The following is a 17,349-nucleotide window of genomic DNA, read 5'->3' on the forward strand; positions in this document are numbered from 1 at the left end:
AGTTTCACATGACACCAAATAAGCCTGGCTGTTAACTCTTGAAAAGAAACAGCTACAAACTAAGATATTTACACAGGAAAGGGAAAACAAGGCATTTGTTTGAAGGAGGTGTTTATTGTCGAACTGATTATTGGGGCACGGCGTTTATTTTTGAGGGGGGGGGCACTATTTGAGGAAATATGGCTATTTATATTTAGGACCAAACAAGTAGAAACAATTGACGGAGTCCTTCCATAACACTCTACTAATTCCGTGTTCATTACTGTTAGCGTAAAGCTTGAAACGCTTTCAGCTCACCCAAACTACATGATCTTCCCGTTGTAAAACCCACGGATACTTTTTTTAAACGGTACTGCGCAAGTCCATCGTGTAGAACAACAGCAGCAGGTGGTGACACAAACAGCTGAGTGTGCAACATGATTGTTGACTACACAAAGGCAGCAGAACACATTTGAGTGGAAATAAAGGCCAAAGTGCAACAACAACAACTTACACCGTGTTTCTGTTCTTGTTGTTGTTGCGTTAGCTAATGAGCAATAGCCTGAAAAGGACTTTTACATGATAAATCATTTCGAACCTGTTACTGCATCCATTAACTTGTTATGCCACAATGTAGGAGAAAAACGAGTGGGGGAGGTCCACTTGATTCCTTCGGACTGCAGTTCAATTTCCCTTTTTGTAACTACTTGAATGGTTCCTCATAGGAAAGGGTTCTGATTGTTCAGTGCGGGCTGCGGTGCCAAAGCGCCATCCGTGGAGAGGGGCAACAGAGGCTGGGGCAGCTCCAGGCCGGTGTGTGTCGGGTGGGTGAAGGACGACGGGAGGCTGGCCGTCTGCTGGCTGACGGGCAGAGGCAAGGAGGCGCTGTAGGAAAGGGAAGGCTGCAGTGTGCCCGAGCCCATTTGACCTAGAGTGTGTCTGACCGGCTCCGGATCAAATGGGTTGACGATGGTGGAAGCACCCGCGCCTAAGAAGGAGAGGCAAAATAATTGTAACTTATTCAAAGGGTTTGTTTTTGTAATAGTAGCTGCATCCCAATGATGCCATTCTTGACACAAGTGAACCCATTTGACTTCTGTTACTAATCAAAAAATTAGCAAATAAATGCCTCCCCTTTTCTCTTGAAAAACAACAGACTTCACACACACACACACACACACACACACACACACGGACACAGACATAAAAGAGTTCATAGCTGACATAATTTTAACCCTGTTGGTAACCAAAACAGCAACAGATGCCTTCTTCAAATATGTGCCTCATGTAAAAAAATAAACCCCAACATACACTACTTTTGACTTCACACATGCATATTAAATTGTTCACACCCAAGCCCATTTAAACACTATTGCAAACCAAACAAGTAATAAAAGCCTCCCTCAAGTAGATGCCTCTCATTTACGATGAAAGACAAAAAAACAATTAGTGACTTCACACTGTCATTAGAAATTTACCAGCTGAGCCCATTTGAACCCTGTAGCTAACCAAAACAGCAGCAAATAGATGCCTCTTGCAACTATATCTCTATTTTCCCTCCAAATGAAGGGGTCCTTTACACAAGGCCTTACACACTGAAAAACAATGCTTTTCAAAAATTGAGACTCATAATGTAAAAATGTTGTGTGCTAATCAAGACAATTGATGAACCTAATTCCAATTCTCGACCCAAATATATGCAAAGTATTCAAAATACACTGGCCCTAAATCAGCAGTTACCTGCTAGAAAAGGGTTCAAGCTGGCTTGGGAGTTAGCAGGGATCAGCGTGTCCAGGTTGACCAAAGAGGCGGCTGCGGGGCCGAGGAAGGACTCAGGGGTATGCACCATGCGAGGCTTAGGGTCCGCCAGGCTCTGTCCTAGCTGGTGCAAGTCAAACATCTCCGGGCTGCCTTCCCTCTGTCCGTTGAGTTTACCTCCGTCCATGGCCTCATCGAACAGATCGCCATCTAAAAGGAGAGTTGGATATGTTTAGCACTGGGCAAAAGTCTTGATAAGATAATCAAATGCAATCATTACCGGAGGGGCTCACAGCTCGGAGAGGAGACTTTTTTGGTGTTGTGAAGGGATCCACTGCAGATGATCCTGAAATGTTGGAATATCATCAGCCATCTTTTACACGCTGGAATGGTCACCAACCAATCACAGGGCACATATCAGCTCATCTCCTCCATCTTGTGTTCTCTCTTTTTATACCCTCTGGAATGCTACTCTACTCGGCCACTCCATTACAACCTAGACAGCCAAAGCAAAAACGGGTCCCCACAGAGTCCTAGATTCTCTTCAGAAAACCCATCCGTCCAAAAATGGTCAATTTTATATTTTTTCACAATCTGAAACTATTGTCCTATCGTCTGTTATTTCTCCATTAATAGCTTGAGAACAATTCTTTCTTGAAAACTATTCCTGTTGCAAAACTTCGCCTCTTCCCTTACTGTGCGGGAGCCGTGCAGCATAATGGCCCCTCAGGATTGAAAGTCTGCCAAGATAATGTAACCACAGTTCTTTTGAAGTAAAAGCTTTCTGATGAGTAAGTGAATGTAGACTTCGAAGTAAAGGGCTGGATTCTGCATTCTACCATTTTAATAAATGACAGAGTGATAAATTAGTGTGCTGCCCATAACATCATTATTAATGATTCTCAGTCTGACACAATGTATGAATTGTAATGCACGCCCACCTGTGCCCCATAGGTTGGAGGAGGCTGTGCCCGGTGGGGGGTCCCAAGGGTTGACTGGGGGCGGGCTGGGCTCCCAGGGCGGAGGAGGGCTGTTGGAGGTGGGAGGTACCATCCAGGCAGCATCACCCACTTTTGACGAGCTGCGGCTTCCCTCTTTAATAGCGGGAGTAAATTGGAGAGGGTGGATGACTTGGTAACACATTTTCACCTACACAGAGTGGAAACTCACCCCCCACACCCCACCACGCATAATATGTTGCCTTTAAATTTCCCAAGTCTTTACTCATTCCACTAAGATCAATAAAACACCATTAAGTGACATTTTGTACTTATAAAACCATGAAGAATGCTAAAATACTTCCACGACTTTGTTTCGTTGATGACAGTTATGGTGACTTCACATTATTTCCTATTTCTATATTTCTGAAAGGACGTGTGATTCATGCACTTCAACCCTTTCAGCACATAATGCTCAGACCCTCACCCAAGGGGTTCCAGGGATCTGTGCCCCCCGCACGAGCGGACGCTTGGTACGGGGTTTTATGCCAGACGTTTTCACTCGGAGGAGGGTCTTTGGGTACGGCAAAAACATCTACCAGGTCCATGAAGGCAGTCTGACAACATGAGAAAAAAACACATCGGTAAGTAGCTTGTCAGATAGTTTGAACATTTTAATGTAAATAACTAATCAAAACCCTATAAATTTTGTCACTGGACTAACATATGATGCCCTCTGCAGCCACAATGCCCCTCCCGCCCCAAATAGGGTATTCCATACCCCAAAATTTCATACCCCGCCTTTAGACGACATCTCGCGTTTGCTCTCCTCCAAAGCTTTCTTGAGCATTGATTCATCTCCTTGGCGACCGAGTTGCTCCTGTCAACACATATCCTCGCCTTAGCTGGTTGATGATTTTATTTATTTTTTTAACAAGGTCTCCAATTGATGAGATACATTTTGTTATTTGAAGTTCCGCTACTAAAAAAAAATAGTGTTTCTAATTCTTAATAATTTCAGGCATATCCTAATTTTTTTCATAGGGATTTATTTTTTGCCTACCTTTTGGTGTGCTTCCTTGCTCATGCTCAGTGCTAACTTGAGCTGGGAGTCCTCATCCATGTCCACTGTGGTGGGTGGACGCTTGACTGACTGTGAGTGGGGCCAAATGCAACAAAAAACAAACAAAAAACAGTTATGACAATGTTTTTTGTCACATCATGACACCACAAGTACCGCACCTCACACCATTAAGAAGAGAAGTTTGACCGGTTTGTTAAATAAAGACCTGGGGGGGGGAAGTTATCCATAATGACACTAGATGGACAAAAGTATTGGGACACCTGCAAATGGAGGATAAGCTGGAGTTGTTCTGCCACTTTGCAGCTAGAACAGCTCCCACTTTTCTGGGAAGACTTCAGACAGGATTATGGAATGCTGGCACAAAATTGGAAGCATAGATAGGTCAGCGAAGGCGTTTCGCAAAAAGCCCTCATTGATGACCGTGTCTCAATTCTATTGTCCATGTCGTGCAAGAAAGCTTTGGAAAGGAAGAAGCGAGCAAAATAACGTTCCCTTCATGTTCCTGGACCAAGCAAAGCTGTACCTTCTTAACCTCTTTGCTGAGGCTCACAGCGATCTGCATTGCAGTCTTTTCATCGAGAACCACTGTTGTAGTAGTCGGCTAAGGTCAAAGGGAGCAAGGATTAGAAGCAAGGACCCGAGGTATAACCTGAGGCCATTCATTCATTAGAGGCACTAAGATGATTTCTCTCAGTACGCTTCCTTCTAGTCAGTTCACTCTGAAGAGGAGGGCAGGCTGTGTGTCAGGCGCCTGGCCGTGCTTGGATATGTGCTTCCTGTTTGGCTGGCTCACAGTGATGGATCCCAGTGCCATTACTGGCTGAGTCAGAGACAGAGACGTTCTGTTCTCAGGGAAATGGCGGCTTGCATATAAGAAGGGCTTAATGGCTTCGTTGGAAACGGACCTGAGCAATCTCACGGGTGGGTTTTTACCGTACTTTTTTGGCATTGTTGTCTTCAACAAATAGACACACACACACACACACACACACACACACACACACACACACACACACACACACACAACAAATACTAATCGCTGTCACTTAGGGAGAGCATACGATGAATGCCAACTTGGAAAAAAAAAAAACATACAGTTCCAAACAACTCCAGATCGCAAAACAAAAGTCCTCTTTTTTTTTCAGCACCAAACATGGTTGGTCACCCAAGTGGAACTTTAATCTATTTGTTAGTTATTGTAATGGATGGAGTGCATACACCTCCCGGCTGAAAAACCCCACTCAAAATCAGCCAGGTATGTTTCCCAAAATGGTTGCAGGAATGTGTTGTATAACTTGAATATCTTGTGGTTACTTTGTAATGTAGGGAGAGCAGACAGCCCGTGCAAGAAGAATGTAACGTTCCAAAGAATTACTTGTTTGTGTCATGTCATTTATGTATGGGATTGCATGCACCACTACAACACAAAAAAGAACAGTATTGTCCCACCTAACCCTAAACTCCTATTTTTTTCCTGGGACCGAACTTGAATACATTTTTTACTCCGTGTAACAGGGATTAACACGGGGAAATCATAAAATCCCCTTCAAAAGAATCATATCCAAATCCTAAGGCTGCCTGATTATGGCCAAAATGATAAACACAATGATTTGTTTTTCATCAATACTGTAATCGCGATTATTAACACAATTATTCATCATGCAAAACATCACGTTGCATTTTTTTAAACAAATGTAAAATTTCCAATGATCACTTTACTGGTGAGCTATTTCTAGAAGAGGCCCTAGTCCTTGAAGGGGCTACCTGGTGCCCACGGACCTCATGTTGGTGACCACTGTTTTCGAGGCACTCTCTCCTCATCTCCAATTTTTGCTGTATTTTCTTCTCTTGACATGACTTGCTGTCATCAGGCTCCTGCTGCAGGATGCACTTACTTGTTATTTAGGCAGTTTAATGAAGCTGCCTGCTGGTTGGCTTACAACTGGTTGAGAAAGTACTGGATTCGATTTGCAACAGATCCTGCATTTTAAATCGAAAGATTACCTGTGATCAGGTTAATTTAATCGTGGTTACCCAAATTGTGATCAAGATATAAATGTGATTAATTGTGCAGCCCGACCAAATGATATTTTTTCAAAATACACCGAAGGCAGTACCGAATTGCACAATGTTGGAAAGATGCAGCAAGATACATCATAGACGGGAACCCTAACGAAAGATTATTGGTAAAATGTGTATGTTTCTTACTATTCACGGTTTTTCTCTGCTTCAGAATTTTCCCACGTACTGTTGACAGTGTACAGGACAATATGTTGCGTATACGTGCGATACAGCATACATACCTTTTCGCTTTCCTCTCGGCTCATGGCCAGGGCCAGCTGCAGCTGGAGCTCCTCCTCCCCCGTGGTGGTCGGCCGAGCTTGCTCCAAGTCCGGCGCGAGTTGAGGAGAGGAAGAGGAGGCTGGAGGAAGGAGAGGAGAGGGGAATGAGTGTGTCGGGAAGTGTCAAAAACATAGACAGAAGGAGTGAACATGGACAAAAATAAATAAATAATAAAAAAACACACTTTGGCTGCGTTCTCGGGTCAGAAAGGCGCTGGTACTGGCGCTGAATGTTAATATATCTGCCGGCCCTTGTTGTTTGGGATCTTTGTTGCCGTTGCTTACCAGTCGGTGGGCCCAGAATGAGAACAATGCTGCGCCTGTGCGCAGAGTTCGGGGAAGATCTTGGAAGATGGATGGATTTGGAACGTGGCCCATTGAAATAGCACATATCCTCAAAGTGGGTTTGCACATCTGTGGATGTTTAGCAATAGCCAGGCTACTAAATTCTAAAGCATGTGGTCAGATTTTTTTTGTCATTCTTATTTATTGTAACATGGGGAGTGCATAGAAACCCATTTAAAAAAAAACTAACAAAGTCCCTCAAATTTTTACTATTACAAATTCATATTAGTTGCAAAAGTTAACCTTATTATTACCTATAGGAATAGCATACCCCCCCCCCAAAAAAAAAGTCCCAAGGCAACAGTCTCCGATAGTCAGAGAACGGTCGTAGGGAGAGCATACAAACACCTTTTCCCCCTACGGTTGACTATTACCGCTTGGAATTTGTTGTATAACTTGAATAACCGAGTTACTTATTGAAACGTAGGTAGAGCGTAGAGCCCCTCCACACCCTCAAAAATGTCTTGACTATCTATCATTTGCGTCAGTTGAAATCTGTTGTATGAAAACTATGGAAAGGGAGGGAATACAGCCCCAGAAAAAAAGAAAAACACAGTTCCAATCAAGCAAGTGTCCTCTTTACCTCAGGACCAAGAGGGTCACGCAAGTAGAACTTTAATACTTTATTAGTGGGTTATTGTACTGTACCCGGGAATGAGCAGAGGGACAACATACGCTCCCCTTTCAAGAAAATCCACAGTGTAAAGGGATGATTCATTTTGCCTGAGCATTGGGCATTGTGCTCCTCTTGTAGAAGTGCTGAAGCACATGGACGCTGGCTCAAGGTGGGAAGTTGCCACATGTTTCCACTGGCTCACCCTCATGACCAAATATGCAGAGAATGCATATCGGGGCTAGGGAGAGGGGTTGGGGGAGTATTTGCTTGGACAAAAAAAAAAAAAAACTAGACAGAAACTGGAGGCAGTAAAACAGTCAGAAAGCGTCTGCGAATGTGCCTCTGATCGCACCATAAAGCCACCACTGTTGGTCATCTGCTAACGTTTCGCACATTTTAATTAAGAACCACACAGACCACATCAAGGCCCGAAGGGGATTACTGCATTTTTGTTTTTCAGTGAAGATAGCAAAAAGTCCCACATTAAAAAACAAAAAAAGCCACAAAAATCACTCAAACATATGACAGCAAGCTACTCGCAAGCTAAGTGGCTACAGACGAGCTGGTATGCACTCCGTTTGACATTGGCAGTATATTAGTGCTTTATGTCTTTTTACACTTGTTTAACAGTTAATATTTACAACAGTGAGATGTGTTGTTTTTTTAAAGACTTATTCCATTGTTTATATTTGTATTAAATGTCTTTCTAATAGGTCTGAATTCCTGTTACCTCACAATATACAGAATTCTTAATTCATCAATTCTTACACCCATCCCAAGTTATATTCCTCCAAAAAGAATTCATTTCAATATTCCCAACAGGAAATGCTGCTTTTAAAATCTAATTAAGGTTCGTGGAGCCATTGCGTCCTTGAAGCAGTCCGAGGCTTGTACTGGTTTGCTTGGTTTTGGACGTATGCACATAAAAGCGGTGGGGGCCCCGTGGCTTTTTCTCTTTTGTAACTAGAGATCAGCTGATGTGGCTGTGCACGGGAGAATGACAGGAATGCTAAAGTCTGACAGTCAGAGAAGAGCAAAATTACAAAACTATCTTAAAAGAGAAAGAGAAAAGCTTGTCATAGGGCTACTGTGTCTTTTTAATACGGGACCTTTCATTTGCAAGGCGCAAATTCCCAATCATAGGTCACACGAAAAGGAAATTCATGTTCAAATAGCTGTACCGGATTTTTCTCATACTTTGATCTTATGTTTGTCCATTTGTAGTCTCCATCCTCACGTTCTACACTGTAGTATCTGCGAGTCACTGTATGTAAATTTAAAAGGGGGGGCACGGCCTGGTGAGTAACACTGTAAGTCAGCAAATGAGAGTGGAGTTGGCTGTTCTCAGTATACACACTGAGTGCCTGGGCATCAGGTGTGGACGATGCAGCTCATGTATGAGATTTCTTATCATGGGTTTATTTTGTTACTGTTTGTTCAAGAAAGCAATTGATAGTGCACCGTGGGCTGAATGCATCCTTGACCAATTGTGGGGACATTACAGAAAGTTCTAACTAGTGGAAGGCTACTTTAAATTCACCCATATTAATATCTTAGTTTTGGCATGGCAGGTGACTTAGTCCTGTTTTGCAATAAATACAATACACATTATCTCTTTTTTTTTTTTTTAATTCTCGAGCTTTTCCCAGCTGACTTTGGGTGAGAGCTGTCGTGCAGCCTGGATTGGTTGCAAGTCACATATGTAGATCATTTCGACTCGAAATTGTCCATAGGTTTGAATGGCCTATCTACATGTATACTGATTGAAAAAGACTGACTATGTCAGGGGTACCCATTACGTCGATCGTGATCGACCAGTACATCAAGGATTGGTCACAAGTCGATCTGAGGGGTGTAGAGGGAAAAAAAAAACCAAACATTTGTGTCTCTGTGCATGTTAGTTATATGTTTTTATGTTAATGCACACTGCACTCCAATCATTCCATCAGCCTCACTTTCACAAAAAGTATTTAAAAAATAAAATAAAATAAAACAGATCACCTTTAACCTATGGTGACTTGTCACTGCGTTACCGAAAGTTGTTAGCGCTCAGCAGTCTGCAGTTGCAGCTTGTGATCAGAGTTGTTGCGCTATATCTTTTATCGTTGTCATTATTCTCATTCATGCAGCTCATGTATGAGATTTCTTATCATGGGTTTATTTTGTTACTGTTTGTTCAAGAAAGCAATTGATAGTGCACCGTGGGCTGAATGCATCCTTGACCAATTGTGGGGACATTACAGAAAGTTCTAACTAGTGGAAGGCTACTTTAAATTCACCCATATTAATATCTTAGTTTTGGCATGGCAGGTGACTTAGTCCTGTTTTGCAATAAATACAATACACATTATCTCTTTTTTTTTTTTTTAATTCTCGAGCTTTTCCCAGCTGACTTTGGGTGAGAGCTGTCGTGCAGCCTGGATTGGTTGCAAGTCACATATGTAGATCATTTCGACTCGAAATTGTCCATAGGTTTGAATGGCCTATCTACATGTATACTGATTGAAAAAGACTGACTATGTCAGGGGTACCCATTACGTCGATCGTGATCGACCAGTACATCAAGGATTGGTCACAAGTCGATCTGAGGGGTGTAGAGGGAAAAAAAAAACCAAACATTTGTGTCTCTGTGCATGTTAGTTATATGTTTTTATGTTAATGCACACTGCACTCCAATCATTCCATCAGCCTCACTTTCACAAAAAGTATTTAAAAAATAAAATAAAATAAAACAGATCACCTTTAACCTATGGTGACTTGTCACTGCGTTACCGAAAGTTGTTAGCGCTCAGCAGTCTGCAGTTGCAGCTTGTGATCAGAGTTGTTGCGCTATATCTTTTATCGTTGTCATTATTCTCATTCAGAGTTTGTTTTGTACAATTCACCGAGGGGACGGGTAAAGAATGGGAATCTGGAGGGCCGAGAGAAGCATTTTAAAACGGTACGCGTGAGCTACGATCATGAACAGGCTGCCTAAGTGCGCCGGATGCCTCAACGTCGGGCTATTGCTCATCATGGCATGTGTGTGTATGTGCATGCGTGTGTGCATATGTGCACGTGCGCAGTAACGGGTCGATCGCGGGAGGTTGGTTGATCTAAAAGTAGATCTTCGGTCAAAAAAGTTTGGGCACCCCTGGACTACGTGCTATGAGGTGCAGTTCGTCTTTACTACTCACATTGTAGAGAAGAGGGCGAACTTCGGGTCTCGTGCATCCCGTAGTGGCTGGAGTGGGCAGCCGGGTATGGGGGAGGTAGCTCTCCATATTCACCGTACACCCTCACCATGCGCGACTTGGTCTTCAACGCCTGGGCCCGATCTTTCTTCAGCTTTTCCGGGTCCTTCAACAGAGCCACCAGTTTCTTGGCCTTTTCGCGGATATGGATACCCTGGTCCTCTCCATCGCGGTCTATGTACTGGAAGTCCTTGAGGGTCTGGATGGAGTAAATGTTGTCCCGACACTCCTGCGCCACACGGACCGAGCCTGCCTTGGTCAGGTAGTCCAGCAGGGTGAGCGCCTTATAAACGTGGCGCCAGTTCTTGCCATGGTCATTGAGCCGCCTCCAGATCATACCCATGACCTCGGTGAACGCCACCATGTTGTAGGTCAGATCAGCAATCTCGGCCATCAGTGTGCTAGAGGCGCCCCACGGGTCGTTGGAGGTGGCCTCGCGCACTTTGATCTCGGCATCCGTGTAGTTGTTCACTACATTTTTCATCTGCCGGCGCAGCGATGTCTGCATGGTGACGGTGGCGATCAGGGCTCCAGTGGGGGACAGAAAAACAAAATGGGGGCGGGGGGCCCTTTAGGCAGCAGCTCAGAGAAAAAGAAAAAGAAATCCAAGCTTGTCTTTGCAAATTTAATTAAATCCACAAGTTTGTTCCTGTTGGGGAGGAGACAATGTGACAATCAATGAGAAGTTTAGGATCACTTGGACAAAAAGTATTGGGACATACATAAGCATATGCAATGTGAAAATGAAAGAAAATATGGAATTTTCTCTATTGACATTGCACACCTATGGACAATTTAAACCAGGAATCGGCAACTGGCATGCGTCAGAGATTCCAAACCTTCTTACGGTGAGACAGACCTGCTCACTACTAAACCACCGTCTTGTCCTGGTAGCATAAAACTGTCCAAAATTAATACGAATTTAGAAGGAACAAAATAGATTCTCCCAACACAGCGAAAGGCGTTAAAAGGGGAGGTGTAAGTACATTGCGTGCCGAAACTCAACACCAAGGCTCATCTTTCAATAGGACAATGCAGAGTGATTGCGGTGCAAAACAATGTGTTGTTTTCAAGTTGAGTCTGTTGAACACGCTTTCCATTCTTGTGAGGTAAATATGAATTTGACCGTCATTGGGGGAGCAGTTTCAAAATGTTGCATACATCACTCCTTGGTTCATTACACTGGACTGCACTTTGGACTGATCAATACTGTCAGCAGGGTGGGTGAACATTCCAAATGAGATAAACTCATGGGCCACATCATTAGGTTCAACTGTACTCGTTAATGAGAAGTTGTCAAATGTCTGTCTTGACAAAGGTAGTCAGTTTTTGAAATTTTAAATAGATGTTGTATTCGTAGTTGTAAATAATAAAAACGTCCCTCAATATTGATACCGTGTACTTCAAACTAACAATAATAAACATAATTGTTAGAATGTCAAAGCGAGTATCGTAGCCAACATGTTCTGAAAGCTGTTGTTGTCAGTTGTTGTAGCTCTTTAACACACACACACACACACACACACACACACACACACACACACACACGCACACGTCACATAAAAAGTGTAAAGATGGCGAATAGCCCGCTAAGGTAATTAATGATTCGAATTACGGTTCGTGAATGGACCGGGTTACTTCATTTTCGCTTTTCAAAGCCTGAGACGCTGTGGCCTTTACGTGGTACATTCCACCGCAAATTTAAAATGGCAGCTTCCCGTGCATTCCAGGCACCTGACGTCATCAATTATCAAAGACGGAAGTAGCTTGCTGATTAACAAACGAGTGGAAAGAAAAAACATATTGCGATGTTTTTTTCCACTTCTGTTGACAAAATACTCAACTATGTGAAATTGTAGTTACTTCTGAATTGGGTACAGTTGTCACTTTTTAAATAGACTGCACAGGTGAAGGCAACATCAATTTCCTGAAGCAATTTCCTTAAGTTGTGTGCTTTATCTATACCCACGCCAAAAATAAAAATAAAAATAAATTATTGTGCGATTGATTAGTCACCTTAAAATTATGAAGCGTGATGTCAGGGCGGCTCACGTGGTGCACTTCCTGTTACTTTATTGACGACAAAACGAAATGTAAACAAGAAGAGTTTTCAATTTTTTCAATCTTTTATTTAGATTTAAGTTTCAATGATACTGATTCGGGTTAGGATACTGCTGTGAATTTTGCTTTCCACGCTTTTTTTTCACGAAAGCAACACATCCGAGAGCTGAACTACACGTTATGTAACTCTAAATGAGCGAATTGAACGGCAAATTTAATTTAGAATAAAATTGAAAAAGCGCATTTTTAATTGACTTTGTCCTGTACGTATCGAATTTTCCCGGGACGCTGCGTCGAACGGGACGAGGAGGTGAACTATCTCACAGTGACTCAGCTTCTGTGATTTCGATGAAAATACAAATAATATAACCTGGATATAAGATCTATAAATACCATAAATCTTCATTTCCTCTTCCCTCCCCCCTCTCCTACCTTCATGACATGGCAGCGTCAGGCTCCCAACTTTTGAGAGGAAGGAGGAAATAAGACCAAAATGTGTCTCCGCCTCTCGGCATATCCCGATAAGCCGATAGGGTAAAACACAAAGTGTTCAAAAATATCTTCTATCTAGTCCTAATTCGCGGGAAAAAATGATTTCAAAACTCCTGTTTATATTAGTGTATTGCAGTGCTGTGTAAAGACAGGAGCACCCCCGCACCACTCCTGAAAACACTCTAAAGTGCAGGGAGGGAGGAGTGGGCTGGTGAGGGAGGCTGGCCTGCACCGTGCATGCAAAGTCAGCCTTAACCCTTTCATTGCCGAGGCGGTGACAAAAGTACTTTTGGCCTCCCCGGACTTAAGCAGCAACCCCAGTGGACATTTCGAACGGAAGATGCATATTTTGGGGGTGAAGGCATACTTAGTAGCTAAGGGCTGATGAGAACTCAGACGCTCAAGTTCTATACAGAATATGCAAGTGGCATACACGCCCGACTCCACAAGTGCATCTCAAACGCTGTTTGATCCACGCCCCCCGCCCCCCCAAAAAATTGGAAAAAACGGAAATGATGAAAAACAGTTGAATGCGACGTCGCCACAAACGAGTACTACAAAGTAAAGTTATCGGTCTTTGCAGTTGTCCATCAATTATCTTATAATGGATATTTTTTTTCTTAATTAACTTGACAGAGTATTTAATGAGGAAAAGAGAAAATGAATGCATGGAGATTCACTGAAGACTGTGACTGTTGATGATTTTTTTTTTCTCCATGCATGCCCTGCAATTGGCTGGCGACAAGTCCAGGGTGTAACCTGTCTCTCTTGGATTACTGAGGACAACACATACAAAATGGATGGATCTTACCAGTAATATCGAAATAAGTGCAGATGGCTACTGTGCGTCAATGTGGGCGGGACTTTCAAAAACACCAAAGTCAATTATTCCAGTCTGAGACGTGGCTGAAGCTGCATTCATCCCTTCTTGTTTTGGTATCTGTAAACATATGGTAGCATATATTTCAACATAAAAAGTGTTATTATAAAAGCAATATGTCCCATGGGGGTTCAACTGAGAGCCCTATTTCCTTTGCAGCAGAAAGTCTGGGCTCTTGAGTTATTTATCAGCACTAATGGCGCATTGTCTAAAGTCAGGTCCTGATGCATTATGCAGGACCTTACGCTTATTGGCTTTGAGGTTTAGTAATCTCGGTGAGCCGCATGCGCAGCGCGGCCGATAATGCCGGTCGTGAGAAGTGGCAAAAACGTTACAGAGGAGGGACCGGCAAGTGCTCGGCGGAGCAGGATGTACAGGAAATTCCAGCTCCTCCTTGAAAAAACACACAAGTGTTGCAAATGTCAACAGGAGTGATGGCGCCATGGCCTCAAGCAGCACAACGGAGGGATGTCCTTTTGTTCCAACATTAAAATAAGCTTGGGTTGTGGCGGTTTCATTTTGATTCTCACCAATCAGGTCGGTCGAGCTCGACTTCATAGCTGCCATCCAGACACTCCCTCCCTCCCCTGCGTCTTTTATTTCTCCTGAACAGAGATGCCTGAGCATTCTTTGTTTCCCAACAAAGGCCCGCAGAGGTCAGCACAAGGAGGAAGGTCGTGTGCTGACAGGGGGAAGGGACACAAAGGGATAGCGAGTGTGCAAGGAACACACAAAAACAGAAGCATGTTTCAGACATCCAACCAAAAAAAATAATAATAATAAAAAAAATCATCTTTGGCTCAGCCCTGATTACATTCAAATGCTTCAGCCTCACGTCACTCCGGTCTCTTAGCTGTCCTCTCGTGGTGAGATTGTCAATTTGCAGCAGATTTTGTTGTTCCTCTGTCTTGGATAAAGTAGCAGCATCATTTCTTAGCTGTTTTTCTTCAGTTGGGCCTGAGTCAAGGTGGAGGCAGTTATGAACAGTTCTAAACATCAATCACTGTGAGCACAAAACTTTCTGGCTTTTGTTAGACAGTAAAAGAAAGACGGGAAAAGCCGATTGGAACATCTGAACTTTTTCTGGGGTTAATCATAGGAACTTGAAATGGTAGTGGCGAAAACAACCAAATCCCCATGCACAAGAAAGAGGGTGTGCACACTTGGACATCCACGTGGGTGCAGTTGTTTATTTTACGTGCCCTGTCTAAAATGTTTCTTTTGTTTTTTTCAATGGAGCTCAGTCAGCTCATCAGTCAGTTCTGCAGCAGCCTGATGACAATCTTGATCATTTCAATGAGTTGTACTCGAGGAGGGAAACATCTCAAATAGGCTGGTTTCGGGTTTTGGGACAGGTCCTTGGTCAGGGTTTGGGGTAGGTTTTGGACAAGTCGAGAGCAATGGTGGCCAGTTAATTTTCCAAAGTCATCTGTCATCTTGCTTCATTAACATGATATCACTCTTTAGTCAACACTCATAAAAACAAATCCTTCCTACCAAAAGCGCTGGGAACAAAAGAGGAAGTTGATCTCTAACGAAATAAAATCAATATGAATTCAATACTAAGGATGACTGTATTTCTTGTGCAACACCCCTCCACCCCCCACACACACACAAAAAAGAAAAATCTCATGATGACTAAGAATAATGAACAGCATCATTGGCCGCATTCCATCTGGCTATGGGCCAGCTGCCGACAAGGTTCTAAGAGACGCTTCAATGGAACACAGCCACTGCCATTACCTTACATTGTCACTATATTACTTCACTGACATGTGCACCATGTCCACCAATTGTATAAACACATGACACATCGTAAAATGTGAAACACTGCTTCTATATTTACTCTGGCCCGGACACCAACGCGCTTAAAACTGTCAGCCATTATAGAGTGTTAGGTACATTTCTAAATAGCCATGAAGTGGAAGCAATTCATGTTGTATCGCGCTTGTGGCGTGGTTAAAAAAAAAAACAAACAAAATCCCTCTCAACAAATGTGGGGAAACTGTCAGGAAAAGCCTGCTAGAATATCTGAAGTTTATTTGGGTTTAACCAGAGGCACTTGAAATGGTTGCAGGTGTGTGCTGAGTTCCGTTTGAATGTGATTATCTAGGAACACAGCCCGTTGGTTTTGTAACTAACTGTAGCAAAGTCATTTTAACTGTAACTAGGTCACTGGAACAAAGTAACAGTAATGTTACTAAGTTGTGATAATTGCAACTGAGTTGATGTTATTATAATGGTAACAAAGTATTTGTTAATAAGTATCTACAGCAAAGTAGGTAAAAAAAAAAAATGTCAGAAATCGCATCCTAGAACTGTTGAACTTTATGTGGGGTTGATCAGAGGCCCTTGTGCCAGTCTCTGTGAGTTTGACTTTGATTGGTTATTTCCAGACAAAGCGTGTCGGCCTCACATTGCAGGGGTCCGGGGTTTGATTCTGCCCTTGCTGTTTGGAGTTTGTATGTTCTCTCCGAGCCTGCTTGGGTTTTCTCTGGGTACTACGGTTTCCCCCTACATTTTAAAAACATGAATGGCAGGTTAATGGAACACTCTAAATTGCCTGTAGGTGTCACTGTGAGCGCAGATGTTTGTTCGTCTACATGTGTGCCCTCCGACTGGCTGGCAACCAGTTCAGGGTGTACCTCGCCTACTGCCCTAAGACAGCTGGGATAGGATCCAGCACGCCCCGTGCCCCTTGTGAGGCTAAGCGGATCAGAAAATGGTTGATGGATGGATGGAATTACAAAGGTGTGCACACTACTTCCTGTTTTGGACAAATTTTTGTTCAAGTGAGTTGTACATGTTGTTGGTCACATGAACTGTTGAAAAAGTTTTAATATGATTTCTCATGGTCTAAAAAGAGAGAGGCCTGAGAGCTGTTCTATTGCCTTGACACTCTTCTGTGGCAGCAGCTGCACCTTGTGGAGACTGAATGACATTTCCAATTGAGGGCAGCCTTTTCTCATGATGACGTGCTCGGAATTGTAAAGAAACATACTTATTGCAATGATGGCTTCATGAATAAATAATGGCTCCACTGTGACGCTGGATGGAAAAAAACCCTCACAGAGAGAACTCATCGCATTCGGTGAATCATAGTGCAGTGCGTGACTGCTACAAGGGAACAAAAAGGGGGTGCGGCAGGGGTATGAGAGGGCTTCACACCATGACATTAAGTACATTTAGGAAAGTCTGATATCGTAATGTTCATACATAACTGGAAACGACATAGATGGGATAACAAAATTAGCATCAATGTTACAGCAGTTATAAACCGCTTATAGTTGAACACAAACAGTAGCAAGACATGCAGACAACAGACAACAACAGCCATAGGCATATATTCTTTATCCTCCGTATAAAACAAGTAGTATTACTGCAGTTTAATTGTGATGGTTTTCTTCAGTGTTGCGTTGTCAAATCTACTGCACGTGTTGTATTTCTTTATGTTTCATACTGCACGCTGGTGGTAAACCAGTAAACCAGATACCCTCTGCCCATTAAAATGATGCAAGAAATTGTGACGCACAAACGCATCTTCGTATTATTGTATGTTTTTAGAAAGTATAATTCTAAAGAGTGCTTTTTTTAAAAATTGTTTTTATTTTTATTTTTTTG

At 42.9% G+C, this 17,349-nt stretch overlaps 1 protein-coding gene across 3 annotated transcripts; it reads right to left on the bottom strand.

Annotated features, from left to right (window-relative positions):
• Window positions 1–94: 94 nt before the first annotated feature.
• epn3a (epsin 3a) lies at window positions 95–13,040 on the bottom strand. Of its 3 annotated transcripts, XM_019897360.1 has the most exons (12): window positions 12,789–13,040; window positions 10,239–10,944; window positions 10,029–10,031; window positions 6,063–6,181; window positions 4,283–4,360; window positions 3,739–3,828; window positions 3,472–3,555; window positions 3,163–3,292; window positions 2,679–2,831; window positions 2,018–2,083; window positions 1,720–1,947; window positions 95–967 (listed from the first exon to the last, which is right to left on the bottom strand). In XM_019897360.1, exons 2-12 carry the CDS (start codon window positions 10,801–10,803, stop codon window positions 699–701), a joined length of 1,785 nt encoding a protein of 594 aa, XP_019752919.1. In that variant the 5' UTR covers window positions 10,804–10,944; window positions 12,789–13,040; the 3' UTR covers window positions 95–698. The 3 variants fall into 3 exon arrangements, with proteins under 3 accessions (XP_019752919.1, XP_019752920.1, XP_019752921.1); XM_019897361.1 differs by lacking the exon at window positions 4,283–4,360; XM_019897362.1 differs by lacking the exon at window positions 10,029–10,031 and having other exon boundaries at window positions 12,789–13,039.
• Between the last annotated feature and the right edge of the window lie 4,309 nt (window positions 13,041–17,349).

The sequence above is a fragment of the Hippocampus comes genome, unplaced genomic scaffold (assembly GCF_001891065.2).
Source record: "Hippocampus comes isolate QL1 unplaced genomic scaffold, H_comes_QL1_v1.1 scaffold238, whole genome shotgun sequence".
NCBI classification, from domain to species: domain Eukaryota; kingdom Metazoa; phylum Chordata; class Actinopteri; order Syngnathiformes; family Syngnathidae; genus Hippocampus; species Hippocampus comes.

Coding starts and splice junctions, on each gene's coding strand:
- epn3a (XM_019897360.1), bottom strand. CDS start 10,803: ATGCAGACATCGCTGCGCCGGCAGATGAAAAATGTAGTGAACAACTAC. Junction 3,829..4,282: donor TCAGCAAAGAGGTTAAGAAG/GTACAGCTTTGC, acceptor CCCCACTCACAG/TCAGTCAAGCGTCCACCCAC. Junction 2,084..2,678: donor CTCCAACCTATGGGGCACAG/GTGGGCGTGCAT, acceptor CCAACATTTCAG/GATCATCTGCAGTGGATCCC.